The sequence below is a fragment of the Culex quinquefasciatus genome, chromosome 3 (assembly GCF_015732765.1).
Source record: "Culex quinquefasciatus strain JHB chromosome 3, VPISU_Cqui_1.0_pri_paternal, whole genome shotgun sequence".
Classification (NCBI taxonomy): Eukaryota; Metazoa; Arthropoda; class Insecta; order Diptera; family Culicidae; genus Culex; species Culex quinquefasciatus.
The window spans coordinates 12203099-12223066 of record NC_051863.1 but is presented as its reverse complement, the minus strand read 5'-3'; the positions used below and the strand labels follow the sequence as shown (position 1 = coordinate 12223066).

The window sequence follows — 19968 nt, the reverse complement described above, 5'->3', positions numbered from 1 at the left end:
TCCCCCCTAAAAATTGTCTAAAGCGATTTGGAAATGTTCAATCCAAGATGGTTGCCAAAATGGCGGTGATGAAACCAGTGCTTACGAAATTTTGACTTTTTTATGATAGATGATAGAACACTCCAATTGTCTTCACCACGACAACCTAATTTTTACATTCTACTTTTGTACACGCAAACGAATGATTTGAATTTTCGGAATCAATTCGAAAAAATTGCAATTCAAAAAATACGGCAGTACAAAAATACAAAAATATACATATAAAAAAAACTTAAGTCCAGAAATACAACAAAACAAGAAATACAAGAAGTACAAGAAATTTTAGAAATATAAGAAATACAAGAAAAAAAGAAGAGAAAATAAAAAAAAATACATGAAATACAAGAAATACAAGAAATACAAGAAATACAAGAAATACAAGAAATACAAGAAATACAAGAAATACAAGAAATACAAGAAATACAAGAAATACAAGAAATACAAGAAATACAAGAAATACAAGAAATACAAGAAATACAAGAAATACAAGAAATACAAGAAATACAAGAAATACAAGAAATACAAGAAATACAAGAAATACAAGAAATACAAGAAATACAAGAAATACAAGAAATACAAGAATTACAAGAAATACAAGAAATACAAGAAATACAAGAAATACAAGAAATACAAGAAATACAAGAACTACAAGAACTACAAGAAATACAAGAATTACAAGAAATACAAGAAATACAAGAAATACAAGAAATACAAGAAATACAAGAATTACAAGAAATACAAGAAATACAAGAAATACAAAAAATACAAGAAATACAAGAAATACAAGAAATACAAGAAATACAAGAAATACAAGAAATACAAGAAATACAAGAAATACAAGAAATACAAGAAATACAAGAAATACAAGAAATACAAGAAATACAAGAAATACAAGAAATACAAGAAATACAAGAAATACAAGAAATACAAGAAATACAAGAAATACAAGAAATACAAGAAATACAAGAAATACAAGAAATACAAGAATTACAAGAAATACAAGAAATATAAGAAATACAAAAAATACAAGAAATACAAAAAATACAAGAAATACAAGAAATACGAGAAATTCAAAAATTGTGATCTAGTTTTTTTTGTATCAATACCAATGCATGTCAATATGAGATTTACGGCTGAGCAATTCTTTATTACACTCTTAAAAAACATACGTTTTCCTTGGGGACCATCCATAAATCACGTGGACACTTTTTTGGAAATCTAAACACCCCCGCCCCCATCGTGGACAATTTCCATACAAATGAAATCTTTTTAGAATGGAGCGTGGGCAATCGCCAAACTCCTACGCTTTCCCCGTGGTTTGTAGATGGTCCCTTGACTATTAACAGAAAAAAATAAATATGTGATTTGTGTACAAGCTAGACAAAATTAATTTGAGTGTGGCTAGTTTTTTTAAATCATATTCTTTGAAAAATTTCCAGTGTTAAAAAATAAAACTATCATAAAATCAAGCAAAAATATTAATATGGACCAATGTCGAAGTGTAACCAAAGAGTCTATCCTGCTCACGTCAGTTGATGTTTACATTAGGAACGAGCAGAAAAGACTCTTTGTAAACTCTTCGGCATTGGCCCAATTACATTGTTTTTCTAAAAATGTTCCGTTCTTTTGTTTAGTTTAAATTCCAATTTACATTGTAAGCTTTTCAAAAAGCTGAATTTGAAAAACTAAAATCTAAAAAATTTCGGAAAAAGTTTTAAAAAATCATGCTAAATATACAAAAAAAATAATTTCTGCGCTTGGATTCCTGGTTTTGTTTTTGATGTTATGCTTTACTGAAAAATAAAACAACCTTGCTCGTCATTATCACACTCCATCCCCCTCGCCCCACAACAAGTAATTGATTGATTACAAGCTCGATGGCCCTCATCCAAGTCAATCTGACCCTTGCTCAAGGAGCAGCCGAGGGGGTACAAAGTACGCTCTCAAACACGCACTATTACGGCTTAAAATCTCAGCCGTAGAGGAAAATTAAGATTGAGTACTTGCAGCAGTCGCGTGAAGTGTGCAACTGCATCGAACCCAAGGCAGTCCACTGACGCCGCCACAGTAGTTGATTTGCGCGAAGGAAATTGGAAAATTACCCACAACCACCAGCCAGCCTCTCAGCACTAGGATGCGGGTCACGTGGTCGTCCGGTTAGAACTTGGAGGACTAAATTAGAGATTAGACGGCGCCGAGCAGCAACTTTTGACTGTTGAACCGGTTTGAAGCGAACTCCGCTCTCCGAGCGCGATCCTTCAACGGATGTGTCCGCTTTGTGCCAACTCACTCGCTGACCGTTGGACCTGCCGAATTGACGCAAATTCTGGCGAGAAGTAAACAGTCGTCTCCTTTTCATCGTGATTGTTGTTTTTTTGGTGCCAACTAAACACTTATGCTCTTCTTCTTCGTTTTTTTTCCTCTTTTTCAGGTTTCGACTGCGGTGGACCTCCGAAACTGTCAGTACAACTGTTGGTGCATTGACGGGATGAGCTCGTCGTGATCGTTCGTCGTCTTGGTATTACATTTTTATTAGTTGGTCCAAAAGTTACACAAAACAAAGTATCGATGGAAATCGCGGAAAAGTGAGTGTTGCAAGAAGAAGCTATCATCCGTTCATCATCATCGCCAGTGTGTTTTTCTGTGTGTGTGTGTATTTGTGTGCGTGTCCCTCTGTGGGGGAAAGCAAAAGGAAACATTTTGTGATCATAAAAAAAAGTCATCAGAGTACTCATCTAAAAGATCGATCATCTGCAAGCGCACTACGTTAAAGCCCAGAGGATAAGCTTAAGTTTAGTGGATAAGCAAAAAGAGACAGGAGGCCGCGTGCGGTCGTTGCAATTGGTCCAAACCAGCTCAAAACGAGTTCGTCAAAAATGTTTATCGAGGAAGATGTTCAGTAAGTAACAACATTTTGGGTGCACTCAAGTTTCTGGTTGTTTGCTGCATGGACTAATAACTATTCACTAATATGATTTCATTGGTGTTTACCTTTGTTTGTTTCTGCCACTAATTTTTATTTATTTTTTCATTTGATTGCATGCACTAATGTTAAAAAAATATCTCAATAATTTAAAAATCCTAAACTTCTTCATAATTTCTAACGCTTTTTGAAAAATATACCACTCGAAATGCACTTACTCTGAACAAGCTCATATTTGGTGAAGCTATTGATACTATCAAAGCATGTAAGAATCCCGATTTTGAACCAACTTGGACAAGGGGTTTTTGGCACCACCCCAAAGTTTTGCGATTTTCGGCATTTTTTTTTTCAAAAAACCTTTTTTTCAAAGGGCTATTCAATGCAGCGTCCAATAAAATATCTATAATTTTTTGTTTCCTAGATATGGCAATTTGAAAATAGTAGTTTATGCAACAAGTTGCAAAAAGAGGATTTTTTTCAGCACGAGTCGTACATTTATCCAACGAGGTTCACCGAGTTGGATAAATACGAAGAGTGCTGAAAAAATCAAGTTTTGCAACGAGTTCCATACAACATTTTTTACAATTCCAAAAAACACACACTGAGTGAAATTTTATGTCAAATTTTCATGTATTTTGTCAATAAATCGTTGAAATCAAAAAAATGTTGAAAAGAGTTACTTTTCGAAACAAGTGCTGAAAATTTCAACTTTTCAGCACCCATTTGAGTGCTGAAAAGTAGAACTTTTCAGCATTTATTTTGAAAAGTGTTGCTATTCGATTCTGTTATTTTTGGTACAGAAAAGTAGGCTATTTCGTCGTTCAAGAATGACAGGAAAAGTAAGTAGTTTCACGACGGAATTGCAAAAAAGAGGTTTTTTGACAAAATGACTAAAATCGAAAAAATGACGCGGTGTCAAAAAATAAAGGGTGTTTATAGTATCAATAGCTCCACCAAAACTTAAGCTTGATCCGAAAATGTCGATTTCGAATTAGTACTTTTTGGTGTGCAGTTGGGGCGATATGACCCTAAAAAATAAGGGTTTTGAAGCAAATGCCCCAATATTTGAGCTAGTACCTATATTGGACCCAAGCAGCAGAATTATTTGGATTGCTTTCAGAATTATTCCTCATGTTTTTTTTTTGTTGTTGATGTTAGCCTTTTTATTTAAACAAAAAATGGCATCCATAAAGTTTTTTGAGCAAAAAAAAAAACAAATTTAGCTCGTCGTGATTTGCATTGAACATTTCACAATTGGGTCCAAATTTGGGGTACAAATTTGGCAGCTGTCTATACAAAAATGATGTATGAAAATTCAAAAATCTGGATCTTTTGAAGGAATTTTTTGATTGATTTGGTGTCTTTGGCAAAGTTTGTAGGTATGGGTACGGACTACACTGGAAAAAATGATAAAAAGTAAAAAAAATTGGTGATTTTTTGTTTAACTTTTCATCACTAAAACTTGATTTGCAAAAAAATACTATTTTTATTTTTTTTTTATATGTTTTAGAGGACATAAAATGCCAACTTTTCAGAAATTTCCAGGTTGTGCAAAAAATCATTGAGCGAGTTATGAATTTTTGAATCAATACTGATTTTTTCAAAAAAATTGAAATATTGGTCGCAAAAATTTTTCAACTTCATTTTTCGATGTAAAATCAAATTTGCAATCAAAAAGTACTTTAGAGAAATTTTGATAAAGTGCACCGTTTTCATGTTAACCCTCTACTGCCCAAATTTTTTTTTCGAAAATATTTATTTTTGCCGTGTTCAGGAGGTCATTTTGAGCAACTTTTGTTCTACGAATAACTTTACTTCTCTTGTTTTATGTTTTTCTTGTTTTATTTTTATTATTTTAGTTTGCATTTATCTTGTTTAGTTTATGTTTGTTTTTGGTAGTATTTGGCTTATTCTACGACCTGATATAATTATATTTTGCCTATCTATATTTTTTTACGTTTTTACAGTCACTTTTTTATTTGCTTGCATGTTTTTCACATTTTTTGCTATAGAATGGCACCATCATCATTTAAATTGCAAAAAAATGCGTAGAGGCATAGTCTGGGACACCACAAAAATTATTGCATACTTCTTTTTACTGAAAATATAGGAAATGTTAGTAAAAAACACAGCCAAAGTTGACCCCTAAAAAATGACATTTTTTAAAACATTGGCAAAGTCACATTAAACAAGTTAAACTTCCAACGATGAAATTTTCAAAAATTTTAAGAGTTCTTCTTTCCAATGCTTTTTAAAGATCAAAAATCGGCTGGAAATCCATATTTAGGTGACTTTTTTGAAAATAGTCGCAGTTTTTCATTTTTTTAAATAAGTGCACATGTTTGCACACTTTTAGAAAAAATATTTTTGAAAAGCTGAGAAAATTCTCTATATTTTGCTTCTTCGGACTTTGTTGATACGACCTTTAATTGCTGAGATATTGCAATGCAAAGGTTTAAAAACAGGAAAATTGATGTTTTCTAAGTCTCAACCAAACAACCCACCATTTCTCAATTTCGATATCTCAGCAACTAATGGTCCGATTTTCAAGGTTAAAATATGAAACATTTGTGAAATGTTCGGATCTTTTCGAAAAAAAATATTTTCAAAATTTTCAAATCAAGACTAACATTTCAAAAGGGCCAAACATTCAATATAACGCCCTTTTAAAATGTTAGTCTTGATTTGAAAATTTTGAAAATATTGTGACAAACTAATGATGCAAAATGGCTTCTTTGGGCATACCGAAGGCACCAAAAAAGTTTCAGTCGGATTAAAAAATACAAAAATTAAAATTGAAGTAAATAGACCGATTTCGTAGAGAATTACTCATCTGGAAGTTTTGAAATCGTGGGAAAATTTAATTTCATTTCTTTTTTAGTGAAAAAAAAATAATTGAAATTAGGATTTTTGCATTTTTGATTTTTTTTAAACAAAATTGCATTTTTCGATCTTTTTCAATATTGTTCATTTTAGAAAATATTTATTAAATTTTTTTCAGAAAGCTCCAGAAATTTTAAAGATCTGATCACTGGTTATTGTTCAGCTGCATCCACAAAAAGAAAAATAAAAAAGAAAAGGTTGTTCTTTTGCAATCTCGAAAACAGCACTCAAATGACGAAAATTCCGATATCTCAGAAACTGTTAAGTCGATTTGAAAATAAAAAAATAAGTTTGCGTGATGTTTTCAGATTTTTAAAGATTTTAAAATCTACACAGAAATAGGGTAAATTTACTCCACACGGAAATCGTAACATAAGATTCGATGTAATCGGCTGTATCACACGTAAAATCATGTTTTTACGTATGATTTGCTGCAAATTTACATCAAATCGCATTTAAATTTTTTATTTTATTTCTGTGTAGAGTGACGTTTGAAAAGTGCATAATTGTACATTTTCATTCCATTTTACATGTAAGCCTTAAACTTAAAACTCCTGTAACATTTTCATCAGAAATATCGGAAAATGCCACGTAAATTTATATTTCTTGACATCAAACCCGGATCAAAATTTGCAGAGAAATCGGCATTTGAAGGTTGAGTTATATTTGGGAAATTATCATATCACCAAAAATTTCTTAATGACTATTCTTTTTGTGTGTAACCAGTCTAATTAACCAGTGATCCAATCTCCATTGTTTCTTTAAAATTTTCATAACATACAAGCCTTACCCGAAAAACTTCGTCTTTTCCTTTTTCGTTTGTTTACGTTTTTAGCTTTTTCTTTGTTCAGCCTCCTATGATCAAAATTTGATTTTACGCAGCTTTTTCCATACAATCTGCAGATTTTCCGGAATCGGTTCCAGAGTGGCCAAAGTTGCCACTTTTTGGCGTAAGAACCTTCCTTGGGCTTATACGAACCCAACGCAACAAAGAGCACCTCCATCCGACGCTCCATATTGAACTGATTCGCGTTCGAACAAAACCGTTGAAATTTTTTATATATATAGATATTTTTAGACAGGAACAGCCACTTCCTCCGTTGATAAAGTTCGCTATATTACATAATATTTCCAAAAACAAACATCAGGTGGATTCATCAAGAAAACAATGCACATTATCAGTTCTTTTTGATTCCAAATCCAGTTTTGCATTTAAAAAAAAAATAAGTAGAATATTGTTGTTTTTTTTGCATGCTTTTAAAATCATCTTTTTCTGAAAAGATGACAACTCTGCCATTAAGGGGTTACATACATGTAGAAAATCACAAAATTTCATTTTACAGAAAATTCACTAAATTCACTAAAAAGGCGATTTTCAATCACTCCTGAAAGTTTCATTATGATACTTCGGGACTGAACTGAGTAAGAGACGATTTAAGTTCGCAAATTTGCAATGCGCAAAGCGAACTGTCAAACTTTGTAAACGTTTTTCTCTAAAAACCGAGTTGATTTACGGGTGCCACGATATCTCGAGATGGGATTGACCGAATTGGCTGAAATTTGAGGTGAAGACTCCTAGGACATATCCCGTGTGCATGACGAAGCCCGATTTTGAAATTTTGCTTTTTAAAAAAATACAAAAATCAAAAACTGTCGATTTTTTATATGAAAAACATAAAAATATTTTTATCTTTTTTTTAGATTAAGTTTTTGAAAATCGGCCTTCGTCATGCACACCGGTTTAACGAGTCTTCACCAAAATTTTGAGCCGATTTGGTAAAAGCAGTGTTGAGATATCGTGGCACCCGCTTTTTGAAACTGCTGACTTAAAATAGCTATATTTCGGCAATGGTACATCCAAATGTCTTCATATTTATTTTGTTAATAGATGAAAATGTATTTTTTAATGCCCAGCAAAAAGATTTAAATAAAAGTTTGAATGTGTGCTCATACCAACCGCTGACATTTTTGACGATTTACATGTATGAAACCCCTTAATGTTTTGACCATGCTTGACCAAAGTTTGACAGTATCTTGAGAACGGTATTTCGGATAAATTTGATGTATTTTTTTGGAGAAGTTGTTGTTGTATTGGAGCAAAACCACTTTTCTTTTTGCAAATTTTCATGTTTAAAAGATTAACAATGTCAACTAAACATATTTGGCCGGGTTGCCAATCCAATATGTATTTTGAAAAAAAAAAAGTATGATTTTGGAAAACTTTATGAACATGATCAAAAAATAGACCAAACGGTACCATTTTTTGTATGGGCAGCTACAAAATTGTACGAAATTGGCGAATGGAACCCATAGGATGTAGCAAAATAAAAAAGGATATTCGTTGTTCGAAATTCTCGAGAATTGCTCTTTAGAAGGTAACTAGTAAACCAACTATCATGTCCCTATAATAGTCAAAATAGCTCAGTCTGACTAAAACTAGACAAAGAAAAGTTTTTAATTTTTTTGGTGAAAAGTTGTCAGAACATAATTTAAATATTAATGGTCTCAGGGTCGTTAAAATGTAAAATATTTGAAATTTGAAGGTTTTTTTTAATTATTTATTTTTTGTGTGAAAACTCTTCATGAGTGCTTAAAACTCGATTTAGGTGAAGATTATCTTTCAAGCATAAATTTGCAAAATATTAAATTTTAACTGTTAGAAAAAAATACATCTTCTGTTGTTGTTTCTAAATCTCTTGAAATATTTATTTACTTTTTAAGATTAAAGAAAGTAAATACTAAAATTCAATTTAATTTAATTTGAAACAAGCTATCCCGGCAAACCTCGCCAGCCGTCATCCTATGATCACTTTTGACTTTGAATTATAGCATGCAATTTTTTTCCTCTATCTCAATGTAAGCAATTAACTTCCCTTTGTTGATACAGTGGACTCTCTCCTTGTCGATATTGAGGGGACCGTCGAGAGCGTGAGTTATCAAATTATAGAACGAAAAATCAAAGCAACCAATTTGAAGGGACTGAAAATATTATTGACAGCTGGAGCGATATTGATATATTGGGAAGATCGACAGTCAGAGAGTTCACTGTAGCGTTGCTTTGATGGTGCAAAACTAAAAAAGTGTTTTCTTGACTTAAGTTTCACAAATGGAAAGATTTCATGGAATAGTTTAAAAGAATAGACACTTAACATACTATCTTATCTTATTTTAATTTATCTTAGAATTTCACAATCACCAGCAGGTTTGATAAACTTGCTCGTTTTTCCACTGTCAAGCTTTGAATTCTTGAACGAGCGTTATCGACAAAGTTAAAACAATTTTGAACCTCCCGTTTAATCCATCTTCCAAAACATGCCAGCTTCTCGATTTATAACACGAGGCGATAAAATCTTAAACTGCTGATAATACGCGCGATAATGTAACCCCGTTTTATAATGGGGTGTAAATCTTGTCTACTTCAAAGAACTCAACCTGCAAAAATGCATCAGGGCAGGCTGGGTTAAGCTTAATTGAACTGTGGCGATCCGATAAATGTGATTACGTCGTTATGAAGTGCCTGTTGCGTCACGTCATGCTTTGCGTTCGTTGTAGCTGCTATTGTTATTTTTGCAGAGGATAATTTTTTCGCGAAGGTCACCGTTTTTATCTAATCTCGCCGACCCCACTGAGATTTTAGATTCGGGGGAGTCGCTGTTCCAATTGTTGTTATTTACTTTTTGAGGAAATTTTTGCTCGAAAGTTCTAAAGTGGTCCCACAATAGACTCACCTACCCTACACCAGCAGTGGTAACATCCTGTCGAATCCACGGTGGCTCGCTCGTGTTATCTCTGCAGCTAGCAAATCAACTCTTGCGATAAGGATACCACGACCACGAAGCCTAAGCCCAGCTCTAAGCTGGTGCCACCGGGGCGAGTTCAGTTCAACGCTTGACTTGCTTCGGTTAAGTAAAGTTTCTTGAACCCTCCCCCCTCCTCGACGGTGGTGACGACGCGGGGTGACGACCGTTGGGTAACCGTGGTGCCGTGGTGTGTCGTGAAGTGAAGTGGCCAACAGTGAAAGATCTTGAGAGGGTTGTACGCGCGGTTGCGAAAGATCAGAGCCGCCGAAGAGTGGACTAGAGTTTGGCCGGATTTTCCTTTCTGTTTTTTTTGGATTTGAATCGGCTTGGAGCTAAGTGAAAAGTAAGAGTTTTGTTGATCATTTTAAGTGAGGGGATGTTTATGTGCAACCATACCTTATAGCGGCCAGGCCCACTGCGTATAGTTTACCGCAAAGATGATTCGTTGAAAGGGGTTGAGTCTGAGCTCGTAGTGTTTTGGAAATTAGCATCAAGCTTTGATGCTCCCGGATCCTAAGGGATTGAACTGTTGCACTAGTTTCCCACAAATGCATAAGCCTCGATTAGCATATGGAGCCATTCCAGATTTCAATGAAACTTTGTAGACAAGTTTGACGCATTTTTGTGTATATGGAGCCAATAGTACTCGAAAATAACATTTGAGAAGGGCGTAAGGTATTTAAATATTTTTGTGTTTTGCAATTTAAAAATTACTGCATCTCGAAGCCGTTGCGTCGTATCACAAAGTGGTCAAAGACAAACTTGTAGAAAATTGGACGAGCTTTCTGAAAAAAATAAACGCCACTTATTTGTGTTTTTTTTTTTATTTTTAGGTCTAAAATTTAAATTTAAAGGTGATGTCACGATTTTTTTTTCATAATTTTTGAGGAAATAGCCAAAAATGTTTCCACAATACTGACGAAAAATGCAGGATGGTATGTCTCTCCTAAAAACATACAAAAATCATTTACTAAAACAGGCAGCGAATGACAAATATTGTTAAAGCTGCCTGAAATAAATTAACCACCACCCACCATTTACTAAAACTGTTTTTATGAAAAGTGGTCTAAACGTCGAAATTTCCAAAAACCGGTAGTAGGAATCGATTCCCCAGACAACTTTACATAAAAGTCTCCATATTGACCATTGTCCTATGTCCAATCCTTGGGAAGATACAGCGGTCTAAAAAACAAAAATGTTAAAAAATTGTTTTTTTGGTGGTTTTTGGCAATTTATATATGACAGACTTGGCTTTTCAGTCTTGTTAATATTTTTACCGAAAAGCTCGTCAAATTTCACATACGTTGTCTTTGACAGCATTTCAATTGGAGCTTAATTACATTGCTAATAACTGAAAATAGAATATTTTTTTCAGTTTGTTAAAAACCTGGATAGTAAATTAGCTTCCCGAGCAGACGGAAATAACTTGGGAAGGTCACTTTTTGATATTGTGAGAAGATCGAAATATGTTATTGGGATGATCGGATTAGTTGTTAAAATAACAAAAATCAATAACAAAGATTTGTTCGAAGAATAACTTAAACTGTTATTATGTTGTTATTGCAATAACAAACCAATAACACAGAAGGAATCATGAAGGAATAACAAGATTTGTTATTTTGTGCGGAGAGGTGGAGCAGCACAATAACAAAAAATGTTATTGAACTGGTTTGTCTCCATAACAAAAAAAGTTATTGTTTTGGTTTATTTGTAATTTGCAAATAAACCTGCAGTTGCCTTAATTCTCTGTACTAGTTAGGGCTGCAGAGTCGGGTACCTCCAAGCGACTTTGAATCCATACTTTGAAGACAACTCCGACTCTGGATGCAGGATATGACGTCAACGACGACTTCAGCTCTCCAAAAATACCCGACTTCACAGATTCCGACTCCAAGTAAAAGTTGTTGAAAATTAGCTGAATCCGATGCAGTCTCCGAGGTCTCACTCCAGCTCGAACTTCAACGTCAGCTCCGACTTCCTGACTCTGTGAAAATAATAACAGTTTTTGTTATTCACACTTCAAAAATTCTGAATGAATAAATCAATTCCGTTAGGTAATATAACAACATAAAAAAAAATTAACTCTCAAAAGTTAATTTTATCGGATTAATTTTAGCTTGAAACCCCATTTCATGGTGAAATAAATGACCCCGATGAAATTGGTCAAAATTATTTCATAGTTCTAGCCAGTTTTAGTAAAATCCCTTAGGTATATCAAATAATTAAAAAAGTCAACTTTCAAAATTTCAACTTTTCAGAATAATTTTAGCTTAAGGACCCCATTTCATGGCCAAAATAATGACCTTGACGAAATTGGTCAAAATTATCCCATAGTTCTAGCCAATTTTAGCAAAGTCCCTTAGGGGGTATATCAAATAATTAAAAAAATCAACTTTCAAAATTTCAACTTTTTAGAATAATTTTAGCTTAAGGGGCCAAAATAATGACCCCGACGAAATTCGTCAAAATTATCCCATAGTTCTAACCATTTTAAACAAAGTCCTTTTGGGGGTGTATCAAATAATTAAAAAAGTCAACTTTAAAAATTTCAACTTTTCAGAATATTTTTAGCTCCATTTCATGGCCAAAATAATGACCCCGACGAAATTAGACAAAATTATCCCAAAGATCTAAACATATTTAACAAAAGAAAAAATAATAACAGATTGTGTTATGGACACTTAGAAACTTTTCCATTTGTGCGATTTGTGGTAATTTTATTTCTAAGTCAGTATACCGAACGAATAACAAATTTTGTTATTAGGAGGGTTTTTGAAATGTATAACATTTCCTCTTATCAGCGTGTTATTAAACATTTTCAATATATTATCACCTCAATACCAAATTTTGTTATTTTATCAGAAACTGTTATTATTTTTTCTTCTTGAAGTTGAACTTCAGGATAAAATAATAACATTTTTTGTTATTTTAACAGGATTTGTTATTAAAATATTATTAATTTAGTTATTACCGTCTGCCCGGGTTACGGTAATAGTAAAACGAGGCAAATCAAAAAGCTGTCACAGGCAAACTTATGAGAAATTGTACGAGCTTTCCGGTAAAAATATTTACGAGACATAAAACCAAACCTGTCATATAGAAATTGCCAAAAACCACAAAAAAATCCATAATTAATAAAAAAATAGTTAGGCAAAAGTGTAGCAATTTGATTAGAAATAGACATAAAATCCGTTCTAAAATTTGTTTCAATCATTAAAAAAAAAAGGGTGTATGTATTAGAGACATTTGTTTGCCCCCTTATTTTTCTCACAATGTTTAAATGAAAAATATATGAAAATGATTCAAATCCCCTTACAAACTCCAACACTGCCTAGAATCGCATACTTGTCCCATGTGAAATTATTACATTTTTGTCCAGTTTTTTTTGTTTTTTTTTTATTTTTTTATATTTATTCATTTTGTTTGGGTTTTCCTATGAACAAAGAAGCCATGGTACGTAAATATTCAAAAATATGTAACTTTTGAAGGAAATTTTATGATCAATTTGGTTTCTTCGGCAATGTTGTAGGTATTAGTGAGAACTATTTAGAAATATAGGCCTAAAATGTCGATTTTTTTTTATTTTGTTTACAAGACTTTAATCTTCCAAAATCCGTATTTTTGAATATTTTATTTATATTTTTCGGGGGGACAAAAACCGCAATATTTAAGTTAGGCCGTTGCAAATATTTTGCAAAGTTTATGTCGCCTCCCCCCCCCCATTCAAAAAAATCAGGGGGCAAGAAAAATATTTTTTTTAAAACTTCAAAATTTCAGAGGAAATAGCAGTCTAACCAACTGAAAACAATTTGATATGCATTTTCCTGCATTTAAAATCATATTTAGCATGTCTGGGATCGATCTTAAATATTTTGAATTTTTGTCAAAATCCAATGTACAGCACCGCAGAAAGGTTTTTTTTTCGGCGAAAAAAAAAAATCTCTTAAATACTAAACCAATGATTGCAAAACAACTGGGCAGGAGTAAAATGCATTTTTTTAAACTTATTTCATTGAAATGTTGAGACCATGACTTGTAATTTCAATTATTATATTTTTTTATTTTTTTGCCCCTCGACCTCGACCAGAGTCGAGGGACATAAATTTCAAAAATTATTTACAACGGCCTTATAGAAAAGTATGGAAAAATGTTGCCGCAGAGTTATGTTTTTTTTGAACTTCGCTATTGCGGTTATGTCTGTGACATAACCAGCTTTGATTTTTTCTTCAAAATCTGTTATTTTTGCTTGGTTTCCAATGGAAATCAGTATATTTTTTTGTTTCATTGCAACTTTTGTTCTCATAAATGTCCCATATGAGTAATTCTCTACGAAATCGGACTTTTTTTAATTTTAATTTTTGTTTTTTTTTTTTAATTCGGCTGAAACTAGTTTGGTGCTTTTGGAATGCACAAAGAAGCCTTTTGCATCATTAGTTTGTCCATTTAATTTTTCATACACGTTTGGCAGCTGTCCATACAAAAATGATGTATGACAATTCAAAAATCCGTATCTTTAGAATATTTTTTTATCGATTTCGTGTCTTCGGCAAAGTTGTAGGTATGGATGAGGACTACACAAAGATGATACACGGTAAAAAAAGTTGGCGATTTTTAATTTAACTTTTTGTCACCAAAAATAGATTTGCAAAAAACACAATTTCTATTTATTTTTTTTATTTTTTTATACGTTTAAGGGGATATTAAATGCCAACTTTTCAGAAATTTCCAGCTTGCTCAAAAAAACTTTGACCGAGTTATGTTTCGAATCAATACTGTTGTTTCAAAAAAAAAGTGAAATGTTGGTCACAAAATTTTTCAGCTTCATTTTCCGATGTAAAATCAAATTTGCAATCAAAAAGTACTGAAGTGAAATTTTTATAAAGAACACTGTTTTCAAGTTAAAGCCAAACATGTGCACTAATTTAAAAAAATGAAAAAAACTGCGACTATTTTCAAATAAGTCACCTAAAAATGGATTTATCTTGAAAACAGTGCACTTTATCAAAATTTCAAAAGTACCTTTTTGATTGCAAATTTGATTTAACATCGAAAAATGAAATTAAAAAAAATTTGCGACCAATGTTTCGATTTTTGAAAAAAATCAGTATTGATTCAAAAGTTCATAACTCGCTCAAAGATTTTTTGCACAACCTGAAAATTTCTGAAAAGTTGGCATTTGATGTCCTCTAAAACATATAAAAAAAAATAAATAAAATAAATAAAAACAGTATTTTTAGCAAATCAAGTTTTAGTGACAAAAAGTTGAATAAAAAATAACGAAATCGGGTTATCTGTCTAAACCAGCAGAACAATATTGTTGATTTTAGAATTTGACAGCATTTTCCGATCTCTCGCGAAATTGCTGATTCTGGCAAAATCAACTTAGTACAACAAACTTTTTTGCTGAACTTCTAATAACTAGCGAAAAAATAGCGATTCCAGATAATTTTTCCGCAGCCTGAGCAAATATCGTTTTTTCTCAAGTTTTAGCAATTGTTTTGCGTGTTTTATACTGTTTTGCATATGGGACATTTATGTGAAAATTGACAACCTAATTCACATGTATCAATTCATTTTCTTCATAATTTTCACCTGCTTTTCTAGTATCTCCTTCTTTTTCATGTTTTTTCTAAGCTTCTTAAAATAACCGTAAACGTGAAATCAACATATTAATTTTGCATTCTTTCTTACCCTTCCTCTTCCCTCAACAGCATGGAAAGTTTCTGGGTGCAGACCGCCATCGGGGCGATCAAGATCATCGCCATGGTGTACGACATCATCACGATGCCGATCTACCTGATCCTGCAGCGACCCTGGAAGCGGAGAGCGCTGGCTAAACGCGTAAAGGTAATGGTTTAATTCCAATGACGAAAAAAAAAAAATAAAAAAAAAAAATGAGTGAATCTAAATGTTGGATAAAACAGTCACCTGAGCTTGTGGGTTATTATCGGTGCCGGATACCGTCGAGGATTATCTGCGATAACATGCGTTTCATGCGGTGAAATGTTCTATTTTTGGGAAATACCACCACCGATAAGCACCGCCACGCAGACGGTGCCAAGAAAAGGGGATTTTCTGAGGAGTTTAAGGCAAATTTGCGAAAAAAAATCCAGTGTAATCCAGTGGCGGGAAGCTTAGGTGCTATCAAAAGACAGGATTTAGCCGACACAAAAATAAAAAGATTGTTTGTAAACTGACCTTTTGCATGCCGGCGAAACGTGCGCGGAATTGTTTCAAATTTGAGAAAGGTTGCGGAGCTATTCCCGGAACGGGGTTGCGAAACAGAAACCCTGCACGTCGTTGCGCCATAAAATATGGCAGGGAATTATCCTGTGCGGATTTTTTCTTCACACCTACTCACGTGTTCACGCGGCATTCCATGTGCTTAAACGCGGCTGCATTTGCATTGACGCTGCACTTTTCGACGTGAAAACGTGACTTTGCGAGCCAGGTTTAGCTCATGCGAGCAATTTAGAAGTAGTTTTAGGAGGAGTGATGGATGTTCAGCTACTTATCCTTTGCCATCAATAATAGAGGTTTACGTACAGGTGTGATGGTTTCACATCGATCTAATGTACATCATACAGGAGTTTGTGGGAAAATTTACACCTGCACGCATGTCCTTGGGTGGGTACGTGCCCTTCCCATATGGTCTAGCTCTCAGACTGACGTTGAATGACAACTTTGCCGAGTTACTCTGTACAGCTTATTTTTGTATTTTCAATCAAATTGTACATTATTAAATTTTTTGCATACATATTTCGACGTCGTCGTGCTATCTTGTCGCACCCGCCATTTTGACGTTCCGAGAAAAACGCGTTTTAATGTTTGACCTTGAATAAACAAAAACGAAAGCACGTAGTGTAAACAATGAACAACACGTTTTGTTTGGCTGACCATTTGTGTGCATTGTCTCGAAGTTTGGTTGAAGTTGGTTTCTGGAGTCCCGAGTTATAATTACAAATGTTTACGGTACACGGCGTCTTTTTCAGGGGGGTAGTATTTTTTGAGAAATAGCAAGAAAACTGTCATATACATTTGAAAGTGTGGAACATCCCCGTTCATTTGCGGGGCGAACGAAAATCTTTGGTCGGGAAAAATCAAAGTTATCCTCATTTGAAGTTTTTGAACATTTTTCCTATGGGGCCAAATTTCGTCTATTTCAATTTAGTATTGTTATAAGTCTACATGGGCATGATTTATGGTTCAGATCATATGATTTCTTATGGGAAATGATGCAAGGAACATTTTTCCTGAAGCACGCAAAGTGATTGAAAATAAGGGAAAAAAGTTATAAAGGTTTTGTTGGAAATTTGGGGGATTTTATGATAAAATTGCACACCTCTTTCCCAAAAACCGCAATTTTTTTGATATTCAGATCATTATTTTGATTAATTCTTTTTTGAGAAACGTTTCTGGGCCCAGTGAGTATTTAAATCACTACAGAAAAGTGTAATTGGTTTGGTTTGTGTTCAACTGTAAGTCACATTTATGAATTTTGGATTTCAACCGAATCAACATATTTTTGTTTGTTTTTGTTATAAAATGTACCGTTTCCATTAGATTTTCACATTTGTATTAGTCTTATTAAACCTCACAAGAGATCTCGTACTTATATTGAGGTCAGGTGATAATATTGTAAATCAAAATCAAATCAAACCATCCACATTAACGACCCCAGGTATTTTGTGGTCTCTATTGCAAGTTTCTGCTCGAACCTAGGAGTCCGAAGGCTTGAATGGGGAGAGCACCCAAACCTCTTTCTACTCCAAGGAACCTTCTACCCCAGTGTTTGAACTGACGACCTTTGGATTGCGAGTCCAACCGCCGCCAGCGATTCCACCGGAGTAGGCTTGGTTTGGTGTGTTGTTTGTACTTATGGCATGGAAACAACTCCTACACCTGGAATGACTTAACGGCCTAACAACAACCAAGGCCGGGACCGACGTTTTACTTCCTCATCCGATGGAAGGTTGGAGCAGATGGGAATCGAACCCAAAGCGGACATCGTAACCATTCGGCCACGCACTGCCACTGTGATCAATTATTGGTGTGTTTTTTAGCAAAACAATTTAATTGTTGTATTGTTCGTTGTTTCAAATTTGGATGCCAGACTTGTTTAGTATGTTAATCTCAATTATTTGAGATTAAATTAATAGATTTACATACATTTAAACTTTTTAATGATTTTTACGCAATATTTATGTTATTGCCAATAATTGCAAGTTCAACTCTGTAGTTTCAATACAAATAATATAGCCCAAATGGAAATACAAATTAACAAAAGGCATAGAAATAGAAACCCTGTGATTGTATTTACACTGCATGTCTCAATTAGATACAAAACATATCATGTGGACCATGTACTCACAAAAAAAAGTGAAAATTTAATGTAAACGGTACATTTTATAACCAAAACACAAAAATATGTTGATTCGGTGAAATCCAAAATTCATAAATGTGACATACAGTTGAGCTTAAACCCAACCAATTACACTTTTCTGTAGTGATTTATATACTCAATGGGTCCAGAAACATTTCTCAAAAAAGAATTCATCGAAATAATGATCTGAATATCAAAAACATTGTGGTTTTGGGAAAGGGGTGTGCAATTTTATCAGAAAATCTCCCAAATTTTCAATAAAACCTTTATAACTTTTTTCCCTTATTTTCAATCACTTTGCGTGCTTCAGGAAAAATGTTCCTTGCATCATTTCCCATAAGAAATCATATGATCTGAACCATAAATCATGCCCATGTAGACTTATAACAATACTAAATTGAAATAGACGAAATTTGGCCCCATAGGAAAAATGTTCAAAAACTTCAAATGAGGATAACTTTGATTTTTCCCGACCAAAGATTTTCGTTCGCCCCGCAAATGAACGGGGATGTTCCACACTTTCATATGTATATGACAGTTTTCTTGCTATTTCTCAAAAAATACTACCCCCCTGAAAAAGACGCCGTGGGTAGTCTAACTTGTACGTGCGTCAAACGCTTTCTGACCTGAAATCCCTTTGGCCAGTTGTCGCACTTACATCATTTTTCAGGGAGTGACAAGATAGCACGACTAGTTTTTTCGGATTTCATTGAATATCTCAGGATTGGAATCTCAATTTGGCCCAAAATGCACATATGACCAGTTAGCACGACGGCGACGATTTGAATTCTGGGACCGGGAATGATCACAAAAGTGTTAATATGTAGAACGTTGTGACTGTGAAGCTTAGCTGAGCAACTCTCTACCAAAACCGGAAATGGGTTTTATTTGTATTTTTTTATTTTGCTCAAACTTTGTGGGGGCCTTCCCTATGACCAAATAAGTTATTTTTCGTCATTGGTTCACCCATACAAGTCTCCATACAATTTTGGCAGCTGTCCATACAAAAATGGTACGTACATATAGCTGTAACTTTTAAATGAATTTTCTGATCAATTTGGTGTCTTCGACAAAGTTGTAGGTATTGTTGAGAAAAAATAGATACACGGGAAAAAATTGCAGATTTTTTAATCAGCTTTTACCACAAAAACTCATTTTCCCAAAATACGAGTTATTATTATTATTATTTTCGATATTTTTTGATATGTTTTAGGGGACAAAAATCCGCAACTTTTGAGCCATAGCCATCTGCCGCTGAGTTATGATTTTTTTAAAGTGATTTTTTGAAAAAAATGAAATTTCATGCAAAATTTTGTTTTGGCGTAACTTTTTTACGTTAAATAGAATTTGAAATCGAAAAGTACTTTACAGATTTTTTGATAAAGGGCTCCGTTTTCATGATATAACCACTGAAAGTTTAATTTTAGTGAAATATTTACAGTTTTTCAATTTCAAAAAAAGTGACCATTAGCGACTATTTCAAAAAAAAAAAAAAAAAAATTTTTAAAAGTTCAGTAAATTTGCTATAAAATTGTCTGAGATACAGTGGCTTTAAGGAAAAGAAACATTGAAAAATTGTCTCACCAAAACAACCCACCATTTTGTAATGTCGATATCTCAGCAACTAATGGTCCGATATTCAATGTTAAAACATGAAACATTCGTGAAATTTTCTGATATTTTTGAAAAAAATATTTTGTAAATTATTAAATCAAGACTAACAATTTAAAACGGCCAAACAGTGAATATTACGCCCATTTCAAATGCAATTCTTGATTTAATTTTTTTTCTAAATATTTTTTTCGAAGAGATCGGAAAATTTCACGAATGTTTCAGGTTTTAACATTGAAAATCGGACCATTAGTTGCTGAGATATCGACATTACAAAATGGTGGGTTGTTCTTTTTCTGTCAAGTTCTTTTCGATTGGAAATCCAATTT

At 33.4% G+C, this 19968-nt stretch overlaps 2 protein-coding genes across 4 annotated transcripts in view; both read left to right on the top strand.

The window, feature by feature from the left end:
- Positions 1 to 2531, top strand: part of LOC6049603 (coiled-coil domain-containing protein 25) — a 38778-nt gene extending 36247 nt beyond the window's left edge. Inside the window, exon 4 of the mRNA XM_038265397.1 lies at positions 2471 to 2531. The gene's annotated coding sequence lies outside the window, so the exon portion shown is untranslated. The remainder of the gene's footprint in view (positions 1 to 2470) is intronic.
- Positions 2489 to 19968, top strand: part of LOC6053561 (long-chain-fatty-acid--CoA ligase 4) — a 39973-nt gene continuing 22493 nt past the window's right edge. The window contains exons 1-2 of one of the 3 annotated variants that reach the window (XM_038265395.1): positions 2489 to 2624; positions 15357 to 15492. In XM_038265395.1, the coding sequence (XP_038121323.1) occupies positions 2608 to 2624; positions 15357 to 15492 (153 nt within the window). In that variant the 5' untranslated portion in view covers positions 2489 to 2607. Of the gene's footprint in view, positions 2939 to 9713; positions 9989 to 15356; positions 15493 to 19968 lie in introns of those variants that run through there. The other 2 variants (XM_038265394.1, XM_038265396.1) reach the window with 2 other exon arrangements.